This window comes from Pteropus medius, unplaced genomic scaffold (genome assembly GCF_902729225.1).
Source record: "Pteropus medius unplaced genomic scaffold, Ma_sr-lr_union100, whole genome shotgun sequence".
In the NCBI taxonomy this organism is placed as follows: Eukaryota; Metazoa; Chordata; class Mammalia; order Chiroptera; family Pteropodidae; genus Pteropus; species Pteropus medius.
Genome location: NW_024340849.1, coordinates 49702756 through 49722910, shown reverse-complemented (window position 1 = coordinate 49722910; position 20155 = coordinate 49702756). Strand labels below are relative to the sequence as shown.

The 20155-nt window shown below is 42.9% G+C and overlaps 2 protein-coding genes across 3 annotated transcripts in view; one reads left to right on the top strand and one right to left on the bottom strand.

Moving 5' to 3' along the window:
- The window catches only part of AFG3L2 (AFG3 like matrix AAA peptidase subunit 2), a 35441-nt gene extending 34598 nt beyond the window's left edge, over nucleotides 1–843 (top strand). For both annotated transcript variants that reach the window (XM_039846223.1, XM_039846222.1), the window contains one exon: nucleotides 53–843. In XM_039846223.1, coding sequence (XP_039702157.1) covers nucleotides 53–295 — 243 coding nt within the window. In that variant the 3' untranslated portion in view covers nucleotides 296–843. The remainder of the gene's footprint in view (nucleotides 1–52) is intronic.
- Nucleotides 844–3338: 2495 nt separating this feature from the next.
- TUBB6 (tubulin beta 6 class V) lies at nucleotides 3339–18286 on the bottom strand. Its single transcript, XM_039846235.1, has 4 exons — nucleotides 18126–18286; nucleotides 17639–17747; nucleotides 15855–15965; nucleotides 3339–4835 (listed from the first exon to the last, which is right to left on the bottom strand). Exons 1-4 carry the CDS (start codon nucleotides 18180–18182, stop codon nucleotides 3772–3774), a joined length of 1341 nt encoding a protein of 446 aa, XP_039702169.1. The 5' UTR covers nucleotides 18183–18286; the 3' UTR covers nucleotides 3339–3771.
- Between the last annotated feature and the right edge of the window lie 1869 nt (nucleotides 18287–20155).

The window sequence follows — 20155 nt, the reverse complement described above, 5'->3', positions numbered from 1 at the left end:
TTTAACTAGACTTTGCTGAGTAACTGTTTAATTGGAATTGTTCATGTTTCAGGTTGCTCTTCTATTATTAGAAAAAGAAGTATTAGATAAGAATGATATGATTGAACTTTTGGGCCCCAGACCATTTGCAGAAAAATCTACCTATGAAGAATTTGTGGAAGGCACTGGCAGCTTGGATGAGGACACTTCGCTTCCAGAGGGCCTTAAGGACTGGAACAAAGAGCGGGAAAAGGAGAAAGAGGAGCCCCCAGATGAGAAAGTTGCCAACCAGATCCAAGGAGCCAGGCCATTTTAACTTGTATTGTGGTTTCAATTTGCCCATTAGTTCAACTCTGGCTTTTCCTCAGAATGAGAACACTGCTAAGTTGATCTTGAGCAGCTGCTGACCAGTTGAAGTGGTGGAAAAGAGGAATACTTAATCCTCAGCCTCGGGGGTCCCAGTAGGGGTGGTAGGGTGATTCTCCCTACCCCAGGCTCAAGCCAGAGCTGGGAGAGTAGAGATTGGTGCCTGGCGCTCTCTCCCCGTCAATGAAGCCAGCTGCACGAGTGTCAGGGAGAGGAATCGGAAAGCTTGCCGATGTGGGAGAGGTCTGTTGTTCACTTTCCATCACCCACTCTTCATTCCCATTTCCCTTCAGAGGCTGTGAAATTAAATTGGAGTCCTGATAAGAATATTTTAATTTGACTAATACTTTAAAGATTGAATCCAGATCACATGTTGCTGTTTTAATGGAATGGTTTTCTACAGAACTGTAACATATTTAAAAATATGAATGTATTATGTAAATATGGCTTATTTACATCAAAAATAAAGTGTAAACAGTACTTTTTTTCTTCTGAGCACACAGAAGTCACTGTTTATGCTTGGGATACTTTCTTTGAGAAAACAAAATGTCATTCTTTCCGCTTCTCATCAGCTCCCACAGGAGAGTGAGGAACTTCTAGATTTGTGTGTCCTGGAATGATGAACTCTAGATATAAAGTGTGTTGACACCAAGTCCATCAGTGCAAGAATCTGTGATAATGACATCAGTTTACATTCTCACTAGACTGGTCATGCCCACAGCTGGTCACACTATCTAGGTCTGGAAGTCAGTGTGTAACCATAGTGGGTCTTGTCCCAAGCCATCACTTGGCTTTCAGAGAAGGTGACACTAAGCTAGGAAGGCCCCTGTGCCCTGTATCTCCCATGACTTCCCAGACTTTCTGAATTGGAAGCTGTTACTATAACTATTAGCAGGGTGTGTATGGTCCCAAAGGAGCAAGAGGGCTGCAGCATTTCAAGCCTCAGTCAGATGCTTAACAAAATATGGCATGAAGAATATGCACCAAGTCTTCAAATGCCACTATTTGGACTTGGAGGTACCAAACATTTTTAATTTATTAATATTTTTTTAGCAGCCTCCTTTAATGTTATTCCAGTTTGCCTTGTGTATTCTTGATGTCCTCAAGTATGTTGTGGGAACAGTGACTTCTCAGACTTAAGGTACAGAACCGAGTGGCATCTCTGGAGCAGCACTGGGCTGATGGGGTGGGAGGTGGCCTGGGCAGGCCACTCCATCATGTGACCACTCTTCCAGGAGGGCCAGAGATGCTGAACTCCAGCTTGCCAGCTACAGAAGCAGCTGTCCACTAACAGCAGTACTGTCAGAGACCTGTGGAAGCCACATTGACTACATCCTTTCCTCAGAGGATGCTCGTGGGAGATAGTGAGGAATTGTTTTAAGGCTCGACCATCAGGGTTTTAGCGTGCTGTTCTCCACACAAACAGGAGATGAGATATTCTGTACCCCTTCAACGCACTGTAAGGAGGTACCAGTGCGTGTTATTCTGGCAGGCCTCAGCTGCAAGGCCTCCTGGCTGGAATAAAGTGAGCTGTGCTAAATGTAAGTCTTGTTTGATTCAGTAAGAAAAGTGACAAAGCTGTGCGTGAGAATTGGTCAGCTGATAACCCACTTCTCCCCGTGTTCTGGGATGAGCTATGATCAAGCACTGCAGTCAGACCGCTGGCCCATATGGCCTGGAGAAGCTCCTGCAGCCCTCAGCAGGCCTTGTCTGTACAAGAACGGTCACACCTGCACCCCGTGGCACTGTGGTGTTACCTGTGTTGGGGCCTCAGTAGAGCTTGGCCCACAGCAGGTGCTCACAGCATTCGTCTTCTCTTCCAAGGTCAATCCATCCTAGCATATTTCCAAGTTAGATGGGGATTCTTATTGTAGCCTCACAAAACAGTTCAGAGCTCTGCAAAAAAGATCTCACCTCAGTCCAAGTCATGCTCCCATGTTTAGTGATTCACTTTCTGTCTGCCCAAAGCTGGGGCTTAGCACAAAATAAATGTGGTTCCTGGATGTGAACCACTGCATCACAGCACTGGTGTTCTGCCTGATGGGGCTAGGTCACACTGTGGGGTGCCCCTAGACCTCAGTGACTCTAAGATACAAAGGCTTGTTTCTCTTTTGCCCTTTGTCCAACAAACGTCGGGGGGCTCTGCTCGAGTTACTCAGGGACTAAGACCGATAGAAATGCTGGGTCATCTTTACAGGAGGAATTCGGGTCCTCACTCAGGAGGTGGAGCAGAGGGCAAAGCACTAACATTTGCTTCCACCTGGAAGTGACATGCCACTCACATTCTTTTGGCTAAAGCAAAGTCACATGTTCATAGCTAACTTCAAAGGGGGCAAGGACAAATAACCAGTGGTGAACGGCAGTGTCTGCCAAAGATAAAAATAGCATGGTCTTGTCCTGTGGAATTTGACTTTACAAGATCTCTTACAAAAATGACTAGTTACAGAAATAGTAAAGTGATTTGTTATACAAAAAGCCATCACCCTCTGTGGTGGGCCAGGCCGCTAGCCTGTACTCTGGGTCTGAGTGCCCTTCGGTTTTCATTCTGGGCCAGGCCACTGGCCTCCACTTGGTCCGAGAGCCCATGGAAAGAAGCTCTGTAGCTCTCAGAGCCCACGCTGCCCAGTTTCCCCTCACCCACCGAGAGCTTGAAAGAAGTCTGTCATTTTCTGACTTCCCTGGCAAATCTCTGCCAAGTTGTAAGGGAAGCCTGAGACCCACTAGCCCAGGACACGATGTAGGCAGGTGAAAGTTTCCGTGGGAAGATTATGTGCTAGATCCAAATAGGGACGATGGCTTTTTATGTGTGTACTACCTTTATTTAGGCTCAGGAACATTCTGGCTACCACCCTTAAAACCTGCAATTCAAGAAAAGCCTCTTTCCTCTCAGTTCTTTTAGTGAGCTGAAGGGGCAGTTCACCCAGGAAGGGACCAGACACCAGAGCGACCATTGTAACAATGCAAAGTAACAAATCTATCACATAAGCAGAGGCTGGAAGAGACAAGGGAAAAGTTTTATTGTGACTAAATTGTTTCAAAGTTTAATACTGCATATATGATGTCAGGCAAAATGCTCAGCTTCAGGTTTCATCACAAAGAATGAAAACTTTCTAACTTCTCTGCTAATTTTCAGACATGGTTGAACACTTTATAGAAGGGGAGGTTTATTTAGCCCTTTATTGATGGCACATTAGTTCTTCCAAGTCCTCCAATAGAAATATCTTCCTAGTCTGATCTGATTGGGTAGGACTGCCAATTCTCTATTTAATGTACTTTATTCCAGATGACCAAAACTACAATTTTATTGCATTTAGGAGGGCCTGTACCCATATATTTAGACAAGTACACCATTCGGTGGCCATTAGAGTTAAGGCACCAGAGTTAAAGAAAGAACATCTGAACTGTATCTGAGACAGGGACGCTCCTCTATTCATTGATCTCCTCTTCATCATCTTCAAAAGCTTCTTCGCCATCATTGGCCGTAGCTTCCTGATACTGCTGATACTCCGACACCAGGTCATTCATGTTGCTCTCTGCTTCTGTGAACTCCATTTCATCCATGCCCTCTCCAGTAAACCAGTGCAGGAAGGCCTTGCGGCGGAACATGGCAGAAAACTGCTCAGAGATGCGCTTGAACAGCTCCTGGATGGCCGTACTGTTGCCAATGAAGGTGGAGGCCATCTTGAGGCCCCGAGGAGGGATGTCACACACGGCCACCTTGACATTGTTGGGGATCCACTCCACGAAGTAGCTGCTGTTCTTGTTCTGGATAGCCAGCATCTGCTCATCCACCTCCTTCATGGACATGGGGCCCCGGAAAACGGTGGCCACTGTCAGGTAGCGCCCATGTCTTGGATCACAGGCTGCCATCATGTTCTTAGCATCAAACATCTGCTGAGTCAGTTCTGGCACCGTGAGGGCCCGGTATTGCTGACTGCCTCTGGCAGTCAGTGGGGCAAAGCCAGGCATGAAGAAGTGTAGGCGAGGGAAAGGGACCATGTTTACAGCGAGCTTGCGGAGGTCAGCATTGAGCTGGCCCGGGAAGCGTAGTGAGGTGGTGACCCCACTCATGGTGGCTGACACCAGATGGTTGAGGTCCCCATAGGTTGGCGTGGTGAGCTTCAGGGTGCGGAAGCAGATGTCGTACAGGGCCTCATTGTCGATGCAGTACGTCTCATCTGTGTTCTCCACCAGTTGGTGGACTGACAGGGTGGCGTTGTAGGGCTCCACCACGGTGTCCGAGACCTTGGGGGAGGGCATCACGCTGAAGGTGTTCATGATCCTGTCAGGATACTCCTCTCGGATTTTGCTGATAAGCAGCGTGCCCATGCCTGACCCTGTTCCTCCACCCAGGGAGTGGGTCAGCTGGAAGCCCTGCAGGCAGTCACAGTGCTCACACTCTTTCCTCACCACGTCGAGCACTGAATCCACCAGCTCTGCCCCTTCTGTGTAGTGCCCCTTCGCCCAGTTGTTGCCGGCACCAGTTTGTCCTGGAATAAGGAAGAGAGTAGCATGCAATTTAAATAGGGTGATACAGGAGGGAACCACTCATTAATATTAATACTTTTTAAATGGTGCTGGAAAAGATGTGTTATGAAGCAGTTAGACTAGACAACACAGTGTTGGCCAAAGTCAAGGGGTGAACAAACAGGCACCTACCAGCACTGCTGGTGAACACATGAATTAGTCCAACCTCTTGAGACAAGTTAAATACCGAACGATTTTTAGGAAGGACATATGTTTTGACCAGGTAATTCCATTCTGATTTTTAAATAGGTAATTCACGCACGTGGTAAAATTCAAAGGGAGCAAACATATACATTAAAAAACAAGTAACTTTCCCTCTCCTGTAAGTTTTCTAAATTTTGAACTATGTACCATAATTCTTTTCAAAATGGTAATATTTTTCCCGTGAAGGGAGTCCCTCATTCATCATCCAGAGTTACTGTCACAAAATTTTCTGAGCATCAACTATTTACTTTGCACCTGTAAGTGAATACTCACAGGAAGTGATTCCTGCTCTCAAATCACTTCCAGTCCAGTGGTGGAAAGGAGATTAACATACTCGAAAGGGTTTTGTATTTTTATCCAAGGAGATCAAGTGGCTAGAAGGAGACTTTCTAGTTTACCTGTTTTCTGCACAGTGGTGCATTTTCCACAATCTACTTGTTTATATCTTACTTTATGGAAGAAATTTTGACTGAAAGGTTGGCTGTGAAAACAAATTTAAAATTCTATTTTTCAGTTCTCATTATAGAATTAAAATCTATCAGTAGAAAATGCATCTTTCTTAAGTAATAAAATGCATCTTTCTGAGTAAATAATACAGCCCTCCATGTGTGTATCAGTGGACACAATTAAAAAGAACTGATAAAGAGGACTGGTGGAGATTTAGTTTTTGTTTTCCTGGACGCTGCACATTTCCTATAATGCAGTGCTCTTCAAATATAGCTCTGAAGCCTTGAAAATATTTTAAAACTTATATCCCTCGTACATTTTAAAGTTGACATCTAATTTGTCTTCGTAAATTTGAACTGTCGTAAATGACAATTTTAATTTCTAGAGTACTATAAATACTCCCTTTTAAAAACAAAACTGTTATGTCATTTTGTTAAACGTATCCAATAGTCTATATAAAATGAGAAATAAATCCTAAGTTGAAACTGATTGTTGTTAAATTCCTATGATCACGAGGTGCCAAAAATATGTCATTATAACTGCATTTTTTCAATGAGTTCATTTATCCGAAGGTGAATATTAAATATTGCTGGAATGAAACCAAGTTTGGCATCAATTTTATTCCTCTTTGTTTTTGCATATAAATATTGAGAAATCTTGTTCACATAAATATGTAAATGAGAACAAATTGTATTCTAACAACGTCATTCAATTATTTGATCTTCTTCAGAATTATATGCCAAAAATCAAATAGTGATCTAGTATCAAAAAGTCATCTTTCAAACAAAAACCAATTTTGTGGAAAGCAGAATCAGAAACAATCTGACTTAAATCAGTAATTCTTTTCTTCTGTTTCTGGAAGATACCAAAAGGTTTTATCAAGACTTAACCAAATGCTAACTGTTTCAGGCACTTTCATCCAACATACTTAGAAAGAGTTGAGAAAATTGAAAATATTAATTTCCATACAACTTTGCCAATATATTTTTTAATGAACTGTTTTAAATATATTTTTGTCAAAATGTTTAGGGTGCAGATTTAGCTTATTCAGGTTATAAAAACTATTGCCCATATCGTTTAATTGGCAAAGACAGTCTTCATTATCAGACCAATCCTCCAAATTGGACTTACTATCAGAAAAACATTATTTTTAAATTCAAATGGGTACATTAATATGCATTTTGAGAAATATTAGGAAAACCACTGAGAACTAAATTCTATAGCATACTGTAAATTATGAAAAGCAGTAAAATCAAAGTAAACGATACAGAGATAATATGTCTATTTAAAAATAAACTATAAAAACAAGGTACTACTGTTTCTCATTACTTTAAGTGGTAATAAAATATAGCTAAAATTAAGTTATTCAGAAAGCAGGGAAGATTATTAAAAGGCACTGTACTTTTTTAGTTAATGGGTATATCAAACTCTGGTTTTGAAAGGAAGAATCATGTATAAAAAATTAAAAAAGAAACCCATTAGCACCCTATCAGGCTTACCCCTATTGAATGAAAGAGACCAGGACACACTGCCGAAAGAGGAGCAAGCAGGTGATTTGATTGCGTCAAGCAGCCAGAAGTGAGAAAAGGCCGAGTTGCCATGGCCTGTTCTCCTGCTCAGGGTTAGGACACTAGGGGCACTGTACTGTACATATCTCTCCCCTCTTCCTGCCAACATTAACTTGATTTTTGTCTACACCTGGCTGGTGGCAACAGTTCACAAGCACAGCCTAGACGCCAGCTTTTCTGCTCCATGTGGGCAGGTCGATATATAATGCTGTGCACCAATGGGGGAAACTGAGGTAAGACGCAGTGAAAACACCAAGGCTGTCTATTGAGACCAGTCTTGTGTAACATCAGCTAAAATAAATAGATGGAAGGCTCTCATGGACTCTGGTGCGTCGAGGGAGGGGGGACCTTACACTGAGGTCCACTGACAGGCACCCATGGGTCCTGGGAGAATGAGTCTTATCTCAAATTTCTTTGAATCTTCCATAGCATTTATCAGTGCTAAGCACTGTGGCATTAATGAAAGTCTGTAAAACAAGAAAAACTCAAATCCTATGATTCAGGAATTTTAAAATATATTGACTAGTAATGACTCATATCACGTATAATGGGATACCCTCTTTAAATATCTAACGTCCTACAAATTGGTAAGGAAAACAAAAGCCTTTAGGGAAATAGGCAAAGGATATAAACAGTTCACAGGGAAGGAAATTCAAGTAATTTAAATATTTGACATTCTTCATAAGGAAAATACAAATGAAAACAAGGAGATTCAATTTCTCTCCTATGAAATTTATAGAGATCAAGAAGTCTGATAACACTGTTAGTGAGAGTCTGGTGAAAGGCTCCTTCTGGAGCTCCTGGATGCTTAAGAGGACAAGCCCCTCTACAGAACACTTTAGCAATATCTATCAAAGTTATTCTCCTTGGACTCAGCAATTCTACTTCTATAACTTTTCCTAGATAGACCCATATATGTGCAAAATGACAAATATTCCCTGAAGAGCAGTTTGTAATAGTAAAGAAAAAAGGAAGCAACACAAATATCTTTTAAAAAAGAGGATGATACCTATGCAAAGGCATACTATCAACCACCAACCATAGGACTCAGATGGAAAGATTTTCAAAATATATTGCTAAGGGAGAAAAAAACCCAGACTACTAAATGGTGCATGAAGTTAACTATCATTACATGTGTGTCATAGATATATATCTGATAGGATGTGTACAGAATACATCTGAAAGGACAGGCAAGAATCTGAGAGTGGCTGCCTCTGGGAAGAGCCTGGGTGGGCACCAGCTTGGAAAGGAAGGAGATCAAGTTTTCACAGGACACTGTTTTGTTCCTTTTGAATCCTGGCCATGTGAATGTTTTACCTAGAAAGCTAGCAAAATGAATGTTTCAAACTTTATTAAAACATAAAAAAATGCATTTTGGAAATAAATTGGAGAAATACACACTGAACCAATAACTGTCTCTGAAGGATGGGACTATAGGGAGTTCAGTTTCAACATTTGCTTATATAAATTTAACTAAACATATATGCATTTTACGACAATCAAAAGAAAAACGAAAACACCTTTAAGGAAAATTTTGAAGAATCATCAGTAAGTGAGGAATTATTAAATCATGACACAAACACACAATGGAAAGGCACTGTGACTATCATGGGAGATGTCTGAGATGTTAGTGACCTTTTCAAAGAGCTGTAAATGCTATGTGCAGCATGATCCTATTTTCCAAAAACAAAATCAGCTGTGTGTGTGTGTGTCTGTGTGTGGTGTACATGTGCAAGGTGCATGTATACACAGAAAGGGTCAGGCAGGACACACCTCCACTGCCTTTGGCACTTAGTTATCCCCTGGGACTAAAATCTAAGGGGCCAACAGTGGAAGAAATGGGGGGTTTCCGTATTTATACTATATACTTGTGTATTGTTTGAAAACAACAACAAAAAGCATGCGAAAAGTCTGTTTTAACTTTGTGGTGAAAACGTTAAATGTGTTAAGTATTACATAGCGCTGTTTCCAGAAAGGCAGAACCGCCCAGCTGAAACAGACCACGGCTGGCTCCTGCGCTTGTCTGTCTTAACCCCACCTTATAAGTGAGCTCAGCATCACTCCTGCTGTCTTTGCCTCATTTAGCCAAAGGCACTAAGGCTAGTGGCACGGCAGGACTTGTGGCTCAAAGTAAATGATGCACAGATAATGTACCTATTTAATAATACACTACACAAACAGACCCTCCATGCTTTCATCAGACCCTGAGGGCACTGGCCACATCGGCCCCCTCAGGTGGCCATTTCCTTGTCTAGGAGGTGATGGCGTTTTCTCTTACAGAGATTCTCACCCCACCCTCTCCCTCTCGTCCAGCTGAGAAAGTAAAACCTGGCTGGCCGCCTTCTCTTATCAAAATGGTCACTGTTCTTCCTATATCCCTACAAACTCCTGTCCACCCACTCTCCACCCAACCTGCAACCATCCTGGCCAGACCAGAGCAAAGGCAGTGAGAACAAACTCGGGGTTAGCTTTATACCTGGGACTCAGTGTAAAACTATCACACCTGTAGGAAAGACCGAGTGCAAAGAGACTAGAAATTATTTCACTAACATAGAGTAAAAACTACTAACTGAAAATAAACAGGCAGCTTTAGGCAGATATACAGCCATAGCAAACCAAGCTCACTCTAGTGTTAAATGTACAGAGAAAATGAACTTGACCCTTTCTCTTCCACCAGCTCACATAATCCACTAGGCTTCCTCAATATTTATAGCATGATTAGCCATGAAATTTTCTCTGCTCTTGACAAAAGGAGGAAGCTGGTGACTTCTGAAAATATTTTGCCACTGTCTCATAGCAACAGACGTTCCCAGTTAAATATTTGGGGATCATGAGCTGAACATCTTCTGTAATGCGATGTTGTCACATTAATCAGTGGCTCCAGACTGCAGAACACAAGGCTGCAAACTCTAAGCTTTGGCAGTCAGGCTGCAACAGATGCCCAGGGTTTTCTCAAAGTCCACCCTCTGGTTTACCTCCAACTCACACTGGGAGGTGGATTAAGTTTTAAGGTTGTGTGCTTGCTCCCTGATCCTTCTTCCCAGCCCTAAATCTGGAAAAAAAACGTACAAGTGCAGAAAGAGGCTTAAAAGAAAGTTTCATTTTCTCCTATAAGATACTTTCTCACTATCTTATTATGCAACCAGAAATTTGTTAAGAAGTTTTTTTAAAAGTATATCCATGTTCAAAACTCAAGTGCAGATAACTTTCATTTTTAGAATTAAACATACTTCGTCTGTTTTTTTAAATTGTTTCAAACTATATTTAAAAATGGGCTGACATTTGTTTATTATAATTTACCAACTCTGAAACAATGAACTAGAAAGCCATAGTGTGGGGCGGGGGCGGGGCGGAGGACAGGGATGAACCATCTCCTATTCATAGACAATTCTGCCTCTTTTACTAACTGGAGAATGACATAAAAACAACAGTTTAGCCAAACAATATGATATGTTTATATATGCTGGATACCCCTCTATTCCATGTAACAAATGTGCTATTTTAACAAAGTAATTCTTAATTCAACAGTATCAATTTTTTAAAATTTCTATTAAATAAAGCTATTTCACATCAGTACAAACTGTTAAAAATTTTAAATATTCTTAATCAAAAAATAGGGACGCATGTTCTGGCAAGACGCAAAGATGCAAGAAGTAATCCTAGAGAGAATTTAAATGCCAAATATCATATCTAACATTTTTCAAGGTTTATAAGACAGTAAATTAGATAATTAAATGGTTACTATAGGCCCATCTTAATTTGTTCTTAAGCTTTTAGATCTCACTTATTGACACCTAGAAAAACAAGACCAGACTTTTATTACACTCCCAATATTCATTTCAAATTTATTAAAACACAGAAAACATCCACGACTGCTAGAGCTGCTGCTCTGAGAAGCTGGCTTACCATGACTTCAATAGCCTGTGATGATTCAATTATGTAAAAATCAGTTCATGGATTTGACTCTCTTTAAAACCTCAACAAGGCCTGACTACACAGGAGTGATGGCCAAGAGTGAAGCCTGACTCCTGAGCAGACATCTCGGCTGGGAAAGTGAGAAAGCAAGGCAGAGAAGGCCTGTGGCCTCTGGTGTCCTATTAGAGAACATCTCCAGAAAGTGCACAAACAGGTGCCACAGCTTCATCACGACGATATTTCTTATGACAGATTAACGCATGTAAAAGGATATGAAAAATAATGTAATTAATATCTGCTTACTTGCCACCCATTTTAAGAAATAAAATATACCAATGTTACACAAAACCTAATATAATATGAGTTTGAACATCTTAAATTTAAACGATGTAGAATTAGATTTTTTTATTTTCTCTCAAAAAGCAGTAAGGGGTGTGCGTGTGCGGAGGTGGGTGTTCAACTGACCAACCTTCTCCGAGAACAGGGTTCACTGAGTTTCATTTAATATTGTCTTTAGGTTTCTTTATGTGTGAGTCCTGTTTATATGTGCGTGTTTCTTTTTTTATACTGATAACATATACATAGAACAGCAAGATTCAGAATTGTTTTTACATTTCCTCAAGCAATGTTAGAGTATTGTCAATTATGTTGCTAAGAGTCCCTCTAGAAAAAGTATGTGGTTGATACATTTCTTTAAAACTTTCACTTCAGGCAAAAGCAAAGCAAAAACTGCTCTCAGACACTGCTGGTGGCAATATCTGACTAGAAAGACTACAGCAAATGAATAAAGGGTTAATTAAATACGTTCACACTCTTTGACCCACTAATTTTACTTCTGAGAATCTATTCTAAGATCGGAGTCAGAAACACAAACAAATTTATGTGAACCAAGATGTGAACATCTATACTCTATATTACTATGTTCTTTATAAGAGCAAAAATTGGTAAGAAACAATTCCCTGGCTATTGGCCATTGTTAGGTAAATAATTATACATTATGTAGCTATTAAAAATTATTACAGATTTTAGAAACAACATATGAACAGGGATCATAACTTGTAATGTAATATTCAGTGAGAAATAAGATACAAAGTGACAACTAATGAAAATCAGCAAAAGGAAAGAAACAAAAGGTGAAAATACACCTCATTGCCAACAATAATTATACTAGGTTGAGCATACGGAATAATTCATTCTAGTTTTTAATTTTTAATAATGTGGCTATATAAGTTTTTGCTGTCAAAAGCAAAGTAAAAATAAACACAAATAATTTAGAATGCAGGGGTATTTCCCTTTTTAAGACTGGATATATCCCTTTATGAAATGATGACAACAACCATGTCCCATACTGTGCTTCCTTTTTTGAATTTAGTTGCCAGACACCCAGAGTTTAAGTTATTTATCAGGCACAACTGAATTAACTCTCATGGCTGACTGTGTTTTAAACTGCCAAGTTTCATGGTTGTCTTTACTATATGTTGTTTCATATCTTTCTTAGAAGCAGGAAAGATAATGTATTTTACATAAAGCTTTAAGATATTTTTATATACAAACTCACGTATTCACTTCTAATGTGCTTCAGGAAGGACACAAAGTCAGCAACAGGACTTGGTCTCCTGGGAGGGGAAGCAGGTGGACAGAGAAGAGAGGGACTAACTTTCCACTGAATAACCTGCAGTATTTTTGAATTTCGTACCATTTACATACATGTGCTACCTATCAAAAAAAGTGTACTTTTCTTAATGATGAAATATATTCATTTTGTTTGGTAAAGTTTACTGAGACCAACTGGATTCAGTCAACTGTAATTCAGATTCAAGAAACCTTAAATAATCTCTCTGATTCTTACCAAAAATCCATTGAACCTTCAAAGGAAGAAATTTTGAGCACAATTCTATATGGAGGTGTATTTTTATGGAGGTAAGCCCTTCGTTCCAGTCTGCAAAGCTGAAGAAGCCCCGGGAAAGGAACTGATGACACCATCAAAGGTGGCAGAGCTAATTTAACCAAGTTTCCCTTCTCCCGATTCAGTGATCTCTCTTCTTGGCTACGCTAACTCAGTAACCCAGCAAGGTGGTTCAGAACGTCTATAGCTGCCAATAGCCCATACCTGCTTAGTAAGAGAAAGGGAAAGATAGTGCTGATCTATAAAAAGAAAGTAGGGAGAGTTGTCCTTTTTCTCTCCTCGGCATACAAAATATTAATGTTATCCCAGCCAAGTCCTTATCACAGAATGCAGGGAGCAATGCACTGAACTGGCAAAGGGGCTGCAGAGTTCCTGGACACCACGGGAGGCCATGTCAATGGGGTTCAGCTCTTTGAGAGACTGATGTGCAAAGTCCATGTCGCACATGCAAGCATTTCTGCAGGACAAATTACTTGAACTGAAACCGTTGAATTAAAATTCTTGATTTGCTGAATGTATTAAGTTGTCCTCTGAACGTTTAAAACTGTTATTCCCCCAAATGCCTTCACCAACACTAGCTATTGGCAGTTCTTAAAATACTGGCCAATCTGATAGGAGAAAAATATCATTTGCCTTTAACTGACTCTCCCTCATTCCTAATTACTAATAAATTTTGTCCCTGGATATTTGTAACTTTTATTGCTATTGTGAATAGAATATTTTCCTATTATATTTTATAATTATTGCCATTCAGGTGATCAGTTTGTGCCAGTTTGCCTGGGACTGTACCAGTTTCAATTTGCAGGGTCCTGGGAAACCCCTCCAGTCCCAGGCAAATCAGGTCAGGTCACCCTATTGCAATAATGTCTGTATAAGTGTTTTTATCTTGTGTCTGGCTGCCTTACTGAGGTCTTAAGTGCTAGTCATTATTCCACGGATAGCCCGTTTGGAAACTCCAAGACTCATTCCATTTACAATAACAACTCTGTCTTTTCCCTTAAATGATTTGTAGCTCTTTTCTTTCTCTGGCCTTTGTACACTGGCCAGAGCCTTTGGAACATGGAAAGATAGAAGAGACCGTGGACATCTTTTTTTTATACCTCACTTTGTTGGGAATACTTCCAATGCTTGACCAGTGAATATAGATTAGATAGATAATTCTTAAATAAAGGAAGTTTCTTTCTAATTCCAGCTTACACAGAAGTTTTTTTGTCTGCTACAAATCAGGAACATATACTGAATTTTATCAAATACTTTTGGGCATCAAGATGTTGTCTCTCTTTATTAGTTGACTTCTTAATGTTGAACCATCTTTAACTTCCTAGAATGTTGCTAATACTTATTAAGCATTTACTATGAATGAAGTATTCCAAATACGTTTTAAATAACAGAGGTTACCCTCAATGAAACCATCTCTACCTGGTGTCTTTTGAAGAAGAGGTTGCAATGTAGATTTTTGATATATTCAATTTCTATATCACAGTGCCTTTAAGCCAGGAATCAGCCTTAAGATTATCTTACTTCTTTGTCAGACACTTTGCCTTTTAAGGGTATTAAAATTGTGTTTGTTGATTGACTGGGGTATTTCTGTCGATAAACAATATTTTTTCCCCTCTAGGTGCATTTCTTAATGGTAATTTTTGAAAAATAATATAAATGAGTATGTGATGACTAACATGGAAAACTTTCAAATCTGCCACCAATCTTAAGATAGAAATGTCTATGAATGGCTATGTGTTTGCATAGTGGCTTTTCATTTTCTCTCTTCATTCCTCTAATTTGGTAGAATATCTGTATTAAGGCCGTGAGCACAGCCTTAGTAACGGAACTGTTCTATATTTACACTGTCCAATATGGTGGCCACTAGCCACACATAACTATGGAGCACTTGAAATATACCTAGTACAACTAAGGAAGGGAATTAATTTTAACTTTAATTAACTTAAATTTAAATAGCCACATGTCGCTAGTGGCTACCACATTGGGCAGCAGAGTCTAGATGCATCTTTACTTGGGGCCAATTACAGTCTCTATTTCAGCAAAAGGCAAAGAATATAAATGTCTCCTTTTGTTTACTATAAAAATATTGGTAATTTAGGTTTTCTGATGTAAGAAAAGGGGTACCAGAAAGTGTAGTCTTGGTCTATTTGAAATATCAAAAAAGAAAAAAAACCCTTGAACAAATTACCATCAGAAGCTTTACCTGTTCCATTGGTTTGTAGGTTGTCATGGTGATGGGGAAGCAGATGACACCCAGAGGACTCATGAACATTTTGAGAATGTTCATCTTGCTGAGTCACCTTTCTAACAAGTCACTGCCTGATTCTGCTACAAGGTGATCAATTTATACATCAATAAAATCTTCCAAGATTCTGTACCTTCTTGTATACTTTGAAGTAACCTTGACACTAAAACCCATGACTACATGGTGATGGAGGCTGATAACACTAATGGTGCCACTTCATTTAATTTTATATAATTATTTTTTAGGAGTTTGCTGAGGGACAGGCACTATTATCATTTTTTAGGTAGAAGAAGGGAGGGGCTGATTTGCCTAATTCTGATAAAACAAAACTCATGTGGACCAGTCTTTAAAAAGAAAGCAGAATAACAGTCTAAAGATAATGGGAAAGAAATATAGGTAGAAACACATTGAAGTAAAAGATGAGTTAAATAAGAATCAAAAACAATTATTATCATATTATAATAATTTAAAGTCTAAATTTTTTTTTAATAAAAACAACTATCAATATAAGCATTTCATTGAAAGATACAGAGGTTACTTACCTAAAGAAAAAGTCAAAACTTTCAAGAGATGCCTGTGATGAAGCTGGAACCTGATTTTCATCCTAAGCTTTTCTACGCTGTGTGATATATTTAATCTTGCACATAAATTAATTTTATGTTTAAAGAAAGAAAAAAGCAGGAAGGATGGAACCTACCGAAGATGAAGTTGTCAGGCCGGAAAAGCTGCCCAAAAGGCCCAGACCGCACACTGTCCATAGTGCCTGGCTCCAAATCCACCAGGGCGGCCCTGGGCACATATTTCTGAGCTGGAAGAGAACAAAGTCCACCCACAAGGGTCACTTTCTGGTTTCTAGAGCAATGGACATCCCTACAGCAAGTCCCACCAGCACGGCGGCCTTGAATGTATGAAGCAGGGTTTCTTCAGAGAGAGTACCTGGCTTTCTTTGAATCACAGAATCTTAGCACTGAGCAAACGTAATCCTACCCTTGAATTGTTCAGATGAGGAAACCAGCCCAGGCATGAATGCACAGAGAAGTTCCAGGAATAAGCAGAGTGAGAATCAGGTCTTCTGACTTCCTGCCTCTTATATTTTCCAGTTTACCCTGACACCTCTTTCCTGTTGGGTATTTTACTTTTTCTGCTTAATGGGAATAAACTGCTATCTGTTGAGGCCAACTGCCATCCTGCCATGGCATTCTTTCTGCTTTTTGCACCTCCCTCATGCACACGCATATATGGACCCAAGCTATACTCTGAGTACCTCGTTATAGGTACCATTCCATGGGCTGTTTCCTGGGAGACACTCTCACTTATGAATAAGTGCCACTGTGTAGCATTTTCATTTGTATGCATTCTTTTGTGCCAATTGAGCAAGCTGTTCTCAGTGAGGATAGGGTTAATATGACTGCACACAGGAACTGCTCTACAACTCTTGTCCTGCTACGCGCACACACCCAGAATGAAAAAAGGATGTTACTAAGCTGGACCTAAGGGTTACCAGGAAGTGCAATGTATACTGGAATTTTCCTTAGTGCTACTAGAAATTTCATCTTCTTGCCCCTGCTGTTCCAGACCTTTTGTCATAGCTGCTTAATGAGTAAATTCCAGTGATTTATGTATCCTGCTCTACTTAGCTTTTGTGTGGACAAGTAGTTTGTGACTCTAAAAAACTGAAAGTGATTATCTCTGGGAATATATATCCTGTGTGAAAGGGAAGCATCTATCATTTTCTGGGCATTCTTTTAATGGATTTTTTGTTGTTGACTTGAAGGGCATGTATCATTTTTATAATCATAATTGTTACAGAGATAATATACACATGTAGCCACAATATTATATGTAGAAATCCAGGATAGGGGTGATATTATTCTCAAACTTGGATAAACGACAGCCTGGATTTTTACTAAAGCCCATAAGACAATTACCCACAATTGTCTAGTTTCAGCTTGCAGGGAGCGTAAAGTATTTTTGGAGGTCAGCAAAGGTCCAAAAATTCGTTTAAGGGGGTGCTTTTCAAATTTTTAGCCAAGAACCTCCATTGAGAGATACATCTTAAACTGCAAAAAATAAAAAAATAAAGCCGGGTATCACCCACTAAGTTGATTTCACAACACACACGGGTGGTCTGGTTCAAAAGCTCAGACGCGCGCAGTTGGGCTATTTGAAATAAACTGACCGCGCATTTCCTGCCCCAACGGGAGTGAGGGTGGAGCCGAGCATCCTGTTAGATTCCGGATGAACTTTTCCTAGAGCAAACTACCCTCGCGTGAAGGCACACCCCGAGCACCAACGCCGGTCCGGGTGAAGACGGGTGAAGGCCGGGGTCCCGCAGCGAAGGGCGGGGTCCAGGAGGAGAATGGCCGAGGGTCCGGGAGGGTTGGTCGGGGCGACGATGGCCAGGGTCCAGAGGGGAAGGGCGGGGTCCGGAGGGGAAGGGTCGTGGTCCGGGCGGGTACCCGACCGCGCCGCGCTACTCACACGATGACTCATTGTAGTAGACGTTGATTCTCTCCAGTTGCAGCGCCGAATCGCCCACGTAACCTCCGGCCGGGTCGATCCCATGCTCGTCGCTGATCACTTCCCAAAACTTGGTGTAGGGCGAGGCGGGGGTACACAAGGTCAGAAATCAGAGCTCAGCCTGCACCCCCGCCCCCGACGCGGCTCGCCCCAGGCTGGTCCGGACGGGCCTGGGCTCGCGGCCGCCGCTGCCGAATTCCAGGCGCGCCTGAGCCTGCGGCAGCCGCTCCCACTGGGGCGGGGATGGGAGTGCGCGGCAGGGGTGGCAGGCTGTCCTGCCCCCTCCTCGGCAGCGCCACCCCTCCAGCACTTCCCAGGCGACGCGCGGGGCAGGACTGGGCTCCCAGTACCGCGGGGCAGAGCCGCTGCGCACCGGGGCGGGCCGCGCCGTCCGCCCGCGCCGACGCTCCAGCCCGCAAGCTGCCCGCCCGCTCCGCGCCCGACGCACCTTGGTGCCTATCTGGTTGCCGCACTGGCCCGCCTGGATGTGCACGATCTCCCTCATGGCCGGCGCCGGCTCTGCGTCCCAGGCACTCACTCTTCCAACCGCGGCAGCCGGACTGCGGGCCAGCGGCGCGCTCCCGGGCCTCGGCCCTCCGCCCGCCCACCGCCGCACCGCCCTCCGCCCCCTGCCTCTGGCACCAATGGCGGCGGGCCTCGCCCTCCGCGGCCGCGCCCTCTCCGCCCCGCGCCCCGCCCCGCGCCTCCCTCCGCGCTCCCCGGCCTCGGCTCGCCGTCACCGCCCCCCATCCCCCGCCGCCCCCCGCAGGCCTCCCTACCCCGGCGTCAGCGCCCTCCAGGCTCGCCGTCCCCCGGGCATCCTCCCGGGGCCGCCCTAACCCTGCACGATCCCAGAAGGGAGAACAGACAGGGGACAGCTGAGGGACCTCTTGCCAGGGGAGTCAGGCAGGGAAATGAGCCGCTCCCTCGAGCGCCCACCGGTGCGGGTTCTGGGGTGTAGATGGGATGAGACCGTGGGGACTTTAAAACTGGAGAGGCAGACGAGAAGGACAAAGTGGATCCGGCCCCTCCACCACCCCATTTTGCTGCCTCAGCGGCTGACCCGCCCCCGAGGGAGACTGAAGACCCCTCGGGCTCGAGAGTCGAGGCGCTGTAGTGTTGAGAGTTCCCGCTGAGCCGACGTGGGCAGACCCGGTGCCACCGGGAGCCGCCTTGGGTGGGTTCCGGGATCGCGCGGGCCTTGGAGGGTGCGCGCACGGTCCCCGCCCGCCTGCGGGTGCAAACCCAGAGGATAGAAGGGCTTTGGGACACGAAAGTGGAATTTTTCAGGGTGACTCTGACTCGCGCCAGACTTCACCGCGGGCACACATTATGTCCTTGCCCTCCTTCCTCTCCGTCTGTAAATACAGGTAACGTGCCATTCTGACGACTCCAAATTATTTGTAAAGCTTTAGTTAAAGTGAATATGTGGTTGCCCCCTGCAGCGTCGTCTACAGAGTCAGGGATGAAAAGCGCTTTGGCCCGGGAGGACGCAGAGATCTGGACTCTATGCTTGTCATTCCCTTCCCCTGCTCGTGGGTCCTGGGGACCCCATTTTGCTGTTTGCAAGGAGGTGTGGGTGTTGTTTGGATAAAGTGCAATGCTGAGGACACTAGAAAGATAGCTTAATCCTACAGAGTTTGGTTTGTTTCTCCTTAGGGGGCCACTGAAAGACTGGGGGTTTCCCTGCAGGATGAACTAAGCTCTCCCTGGGGACTTGCAAAACAAAGCAAAATTTTGGCTTCATATTTCTTTTATAAAATGATATAGCCCTGACCTCTCTTTGAACTCCAACCCTCCCAGTTCCCAATGTTTCCTGGCCAGGTCCTCCTGGGTACCTACTCTCCTCAGGCCCTCCAGCAGGTAAACAAAGTCAACTTGTTCGCCCTTGCTTCCAGGGTCCTCTAGTTCTGGGTCCCCCACCACTCTTTCCACCCACACACACCTGAGCCCTGCAGCTCCCAGCCCTCCCACAGGCGTCCTCCACCACTCTGACACCTAGAACTCCTATAGGCAACCCCAGCTGGCAAGCCTCACTTGGGTACTTTTGTGGCAAATACTTAATGTCTGCCAGGTGTAAATCAAGGTTACTTCTGGGCAGGAATGGGGTCCAGAGGAACCAGTAATCTATCTTCTGGGAGGTCTTGTGTGGTAGAAAGAAATGACCACTGGATGGTGAGTCAGGGTGACTTGGACTTCAATTCCAATCTGTTTCCAATTAACTCTGTGTTAAGTCACTTAAATTCTGTGGGCTTCAGTTTACTCATCTGTAAAATGAAAAGATTATCCTAAAGGACCTGATTCTGTGGCACTTTCAGTCTGAATATGCACCCACCAAAGGCTTTTGCATGAGTTTCCCCATGTGAACACTTCAGGTGAGGAGACTCTGGAAACCTTAGACTGCGCCCCCCTCCAGGTTGAGTGTTCCATAATTTACACCAGCAGTTTCTTTTTAGATACATGAAAACTTTGGGGGAA

Bases quoted from the DNA above. Each gene is read 5' to 3' on its own strand.
- TUBB6 (XM_039846235.1), bottom strand. From the start codon at position 18,182: ATGAGGGAGATCGTGCACATCCAGGCGGGCCAGTGCGGCAACCAGATA. The intron at 17,748-18,125 runs GTGCGTCGGGCG...CCCTACACCAAG, and splicing joins GCAACCAGATAGGCACCAAG to TTTTGGGAAGTGATCAGCGA. The intron at 15,966-17,638 runs GTGAGTAGCGCG...GTTCTCTTCCAG, and splicing joins CTACTACAATGAGTCATCGT to CTCAGAAATATGTGCCCAGG.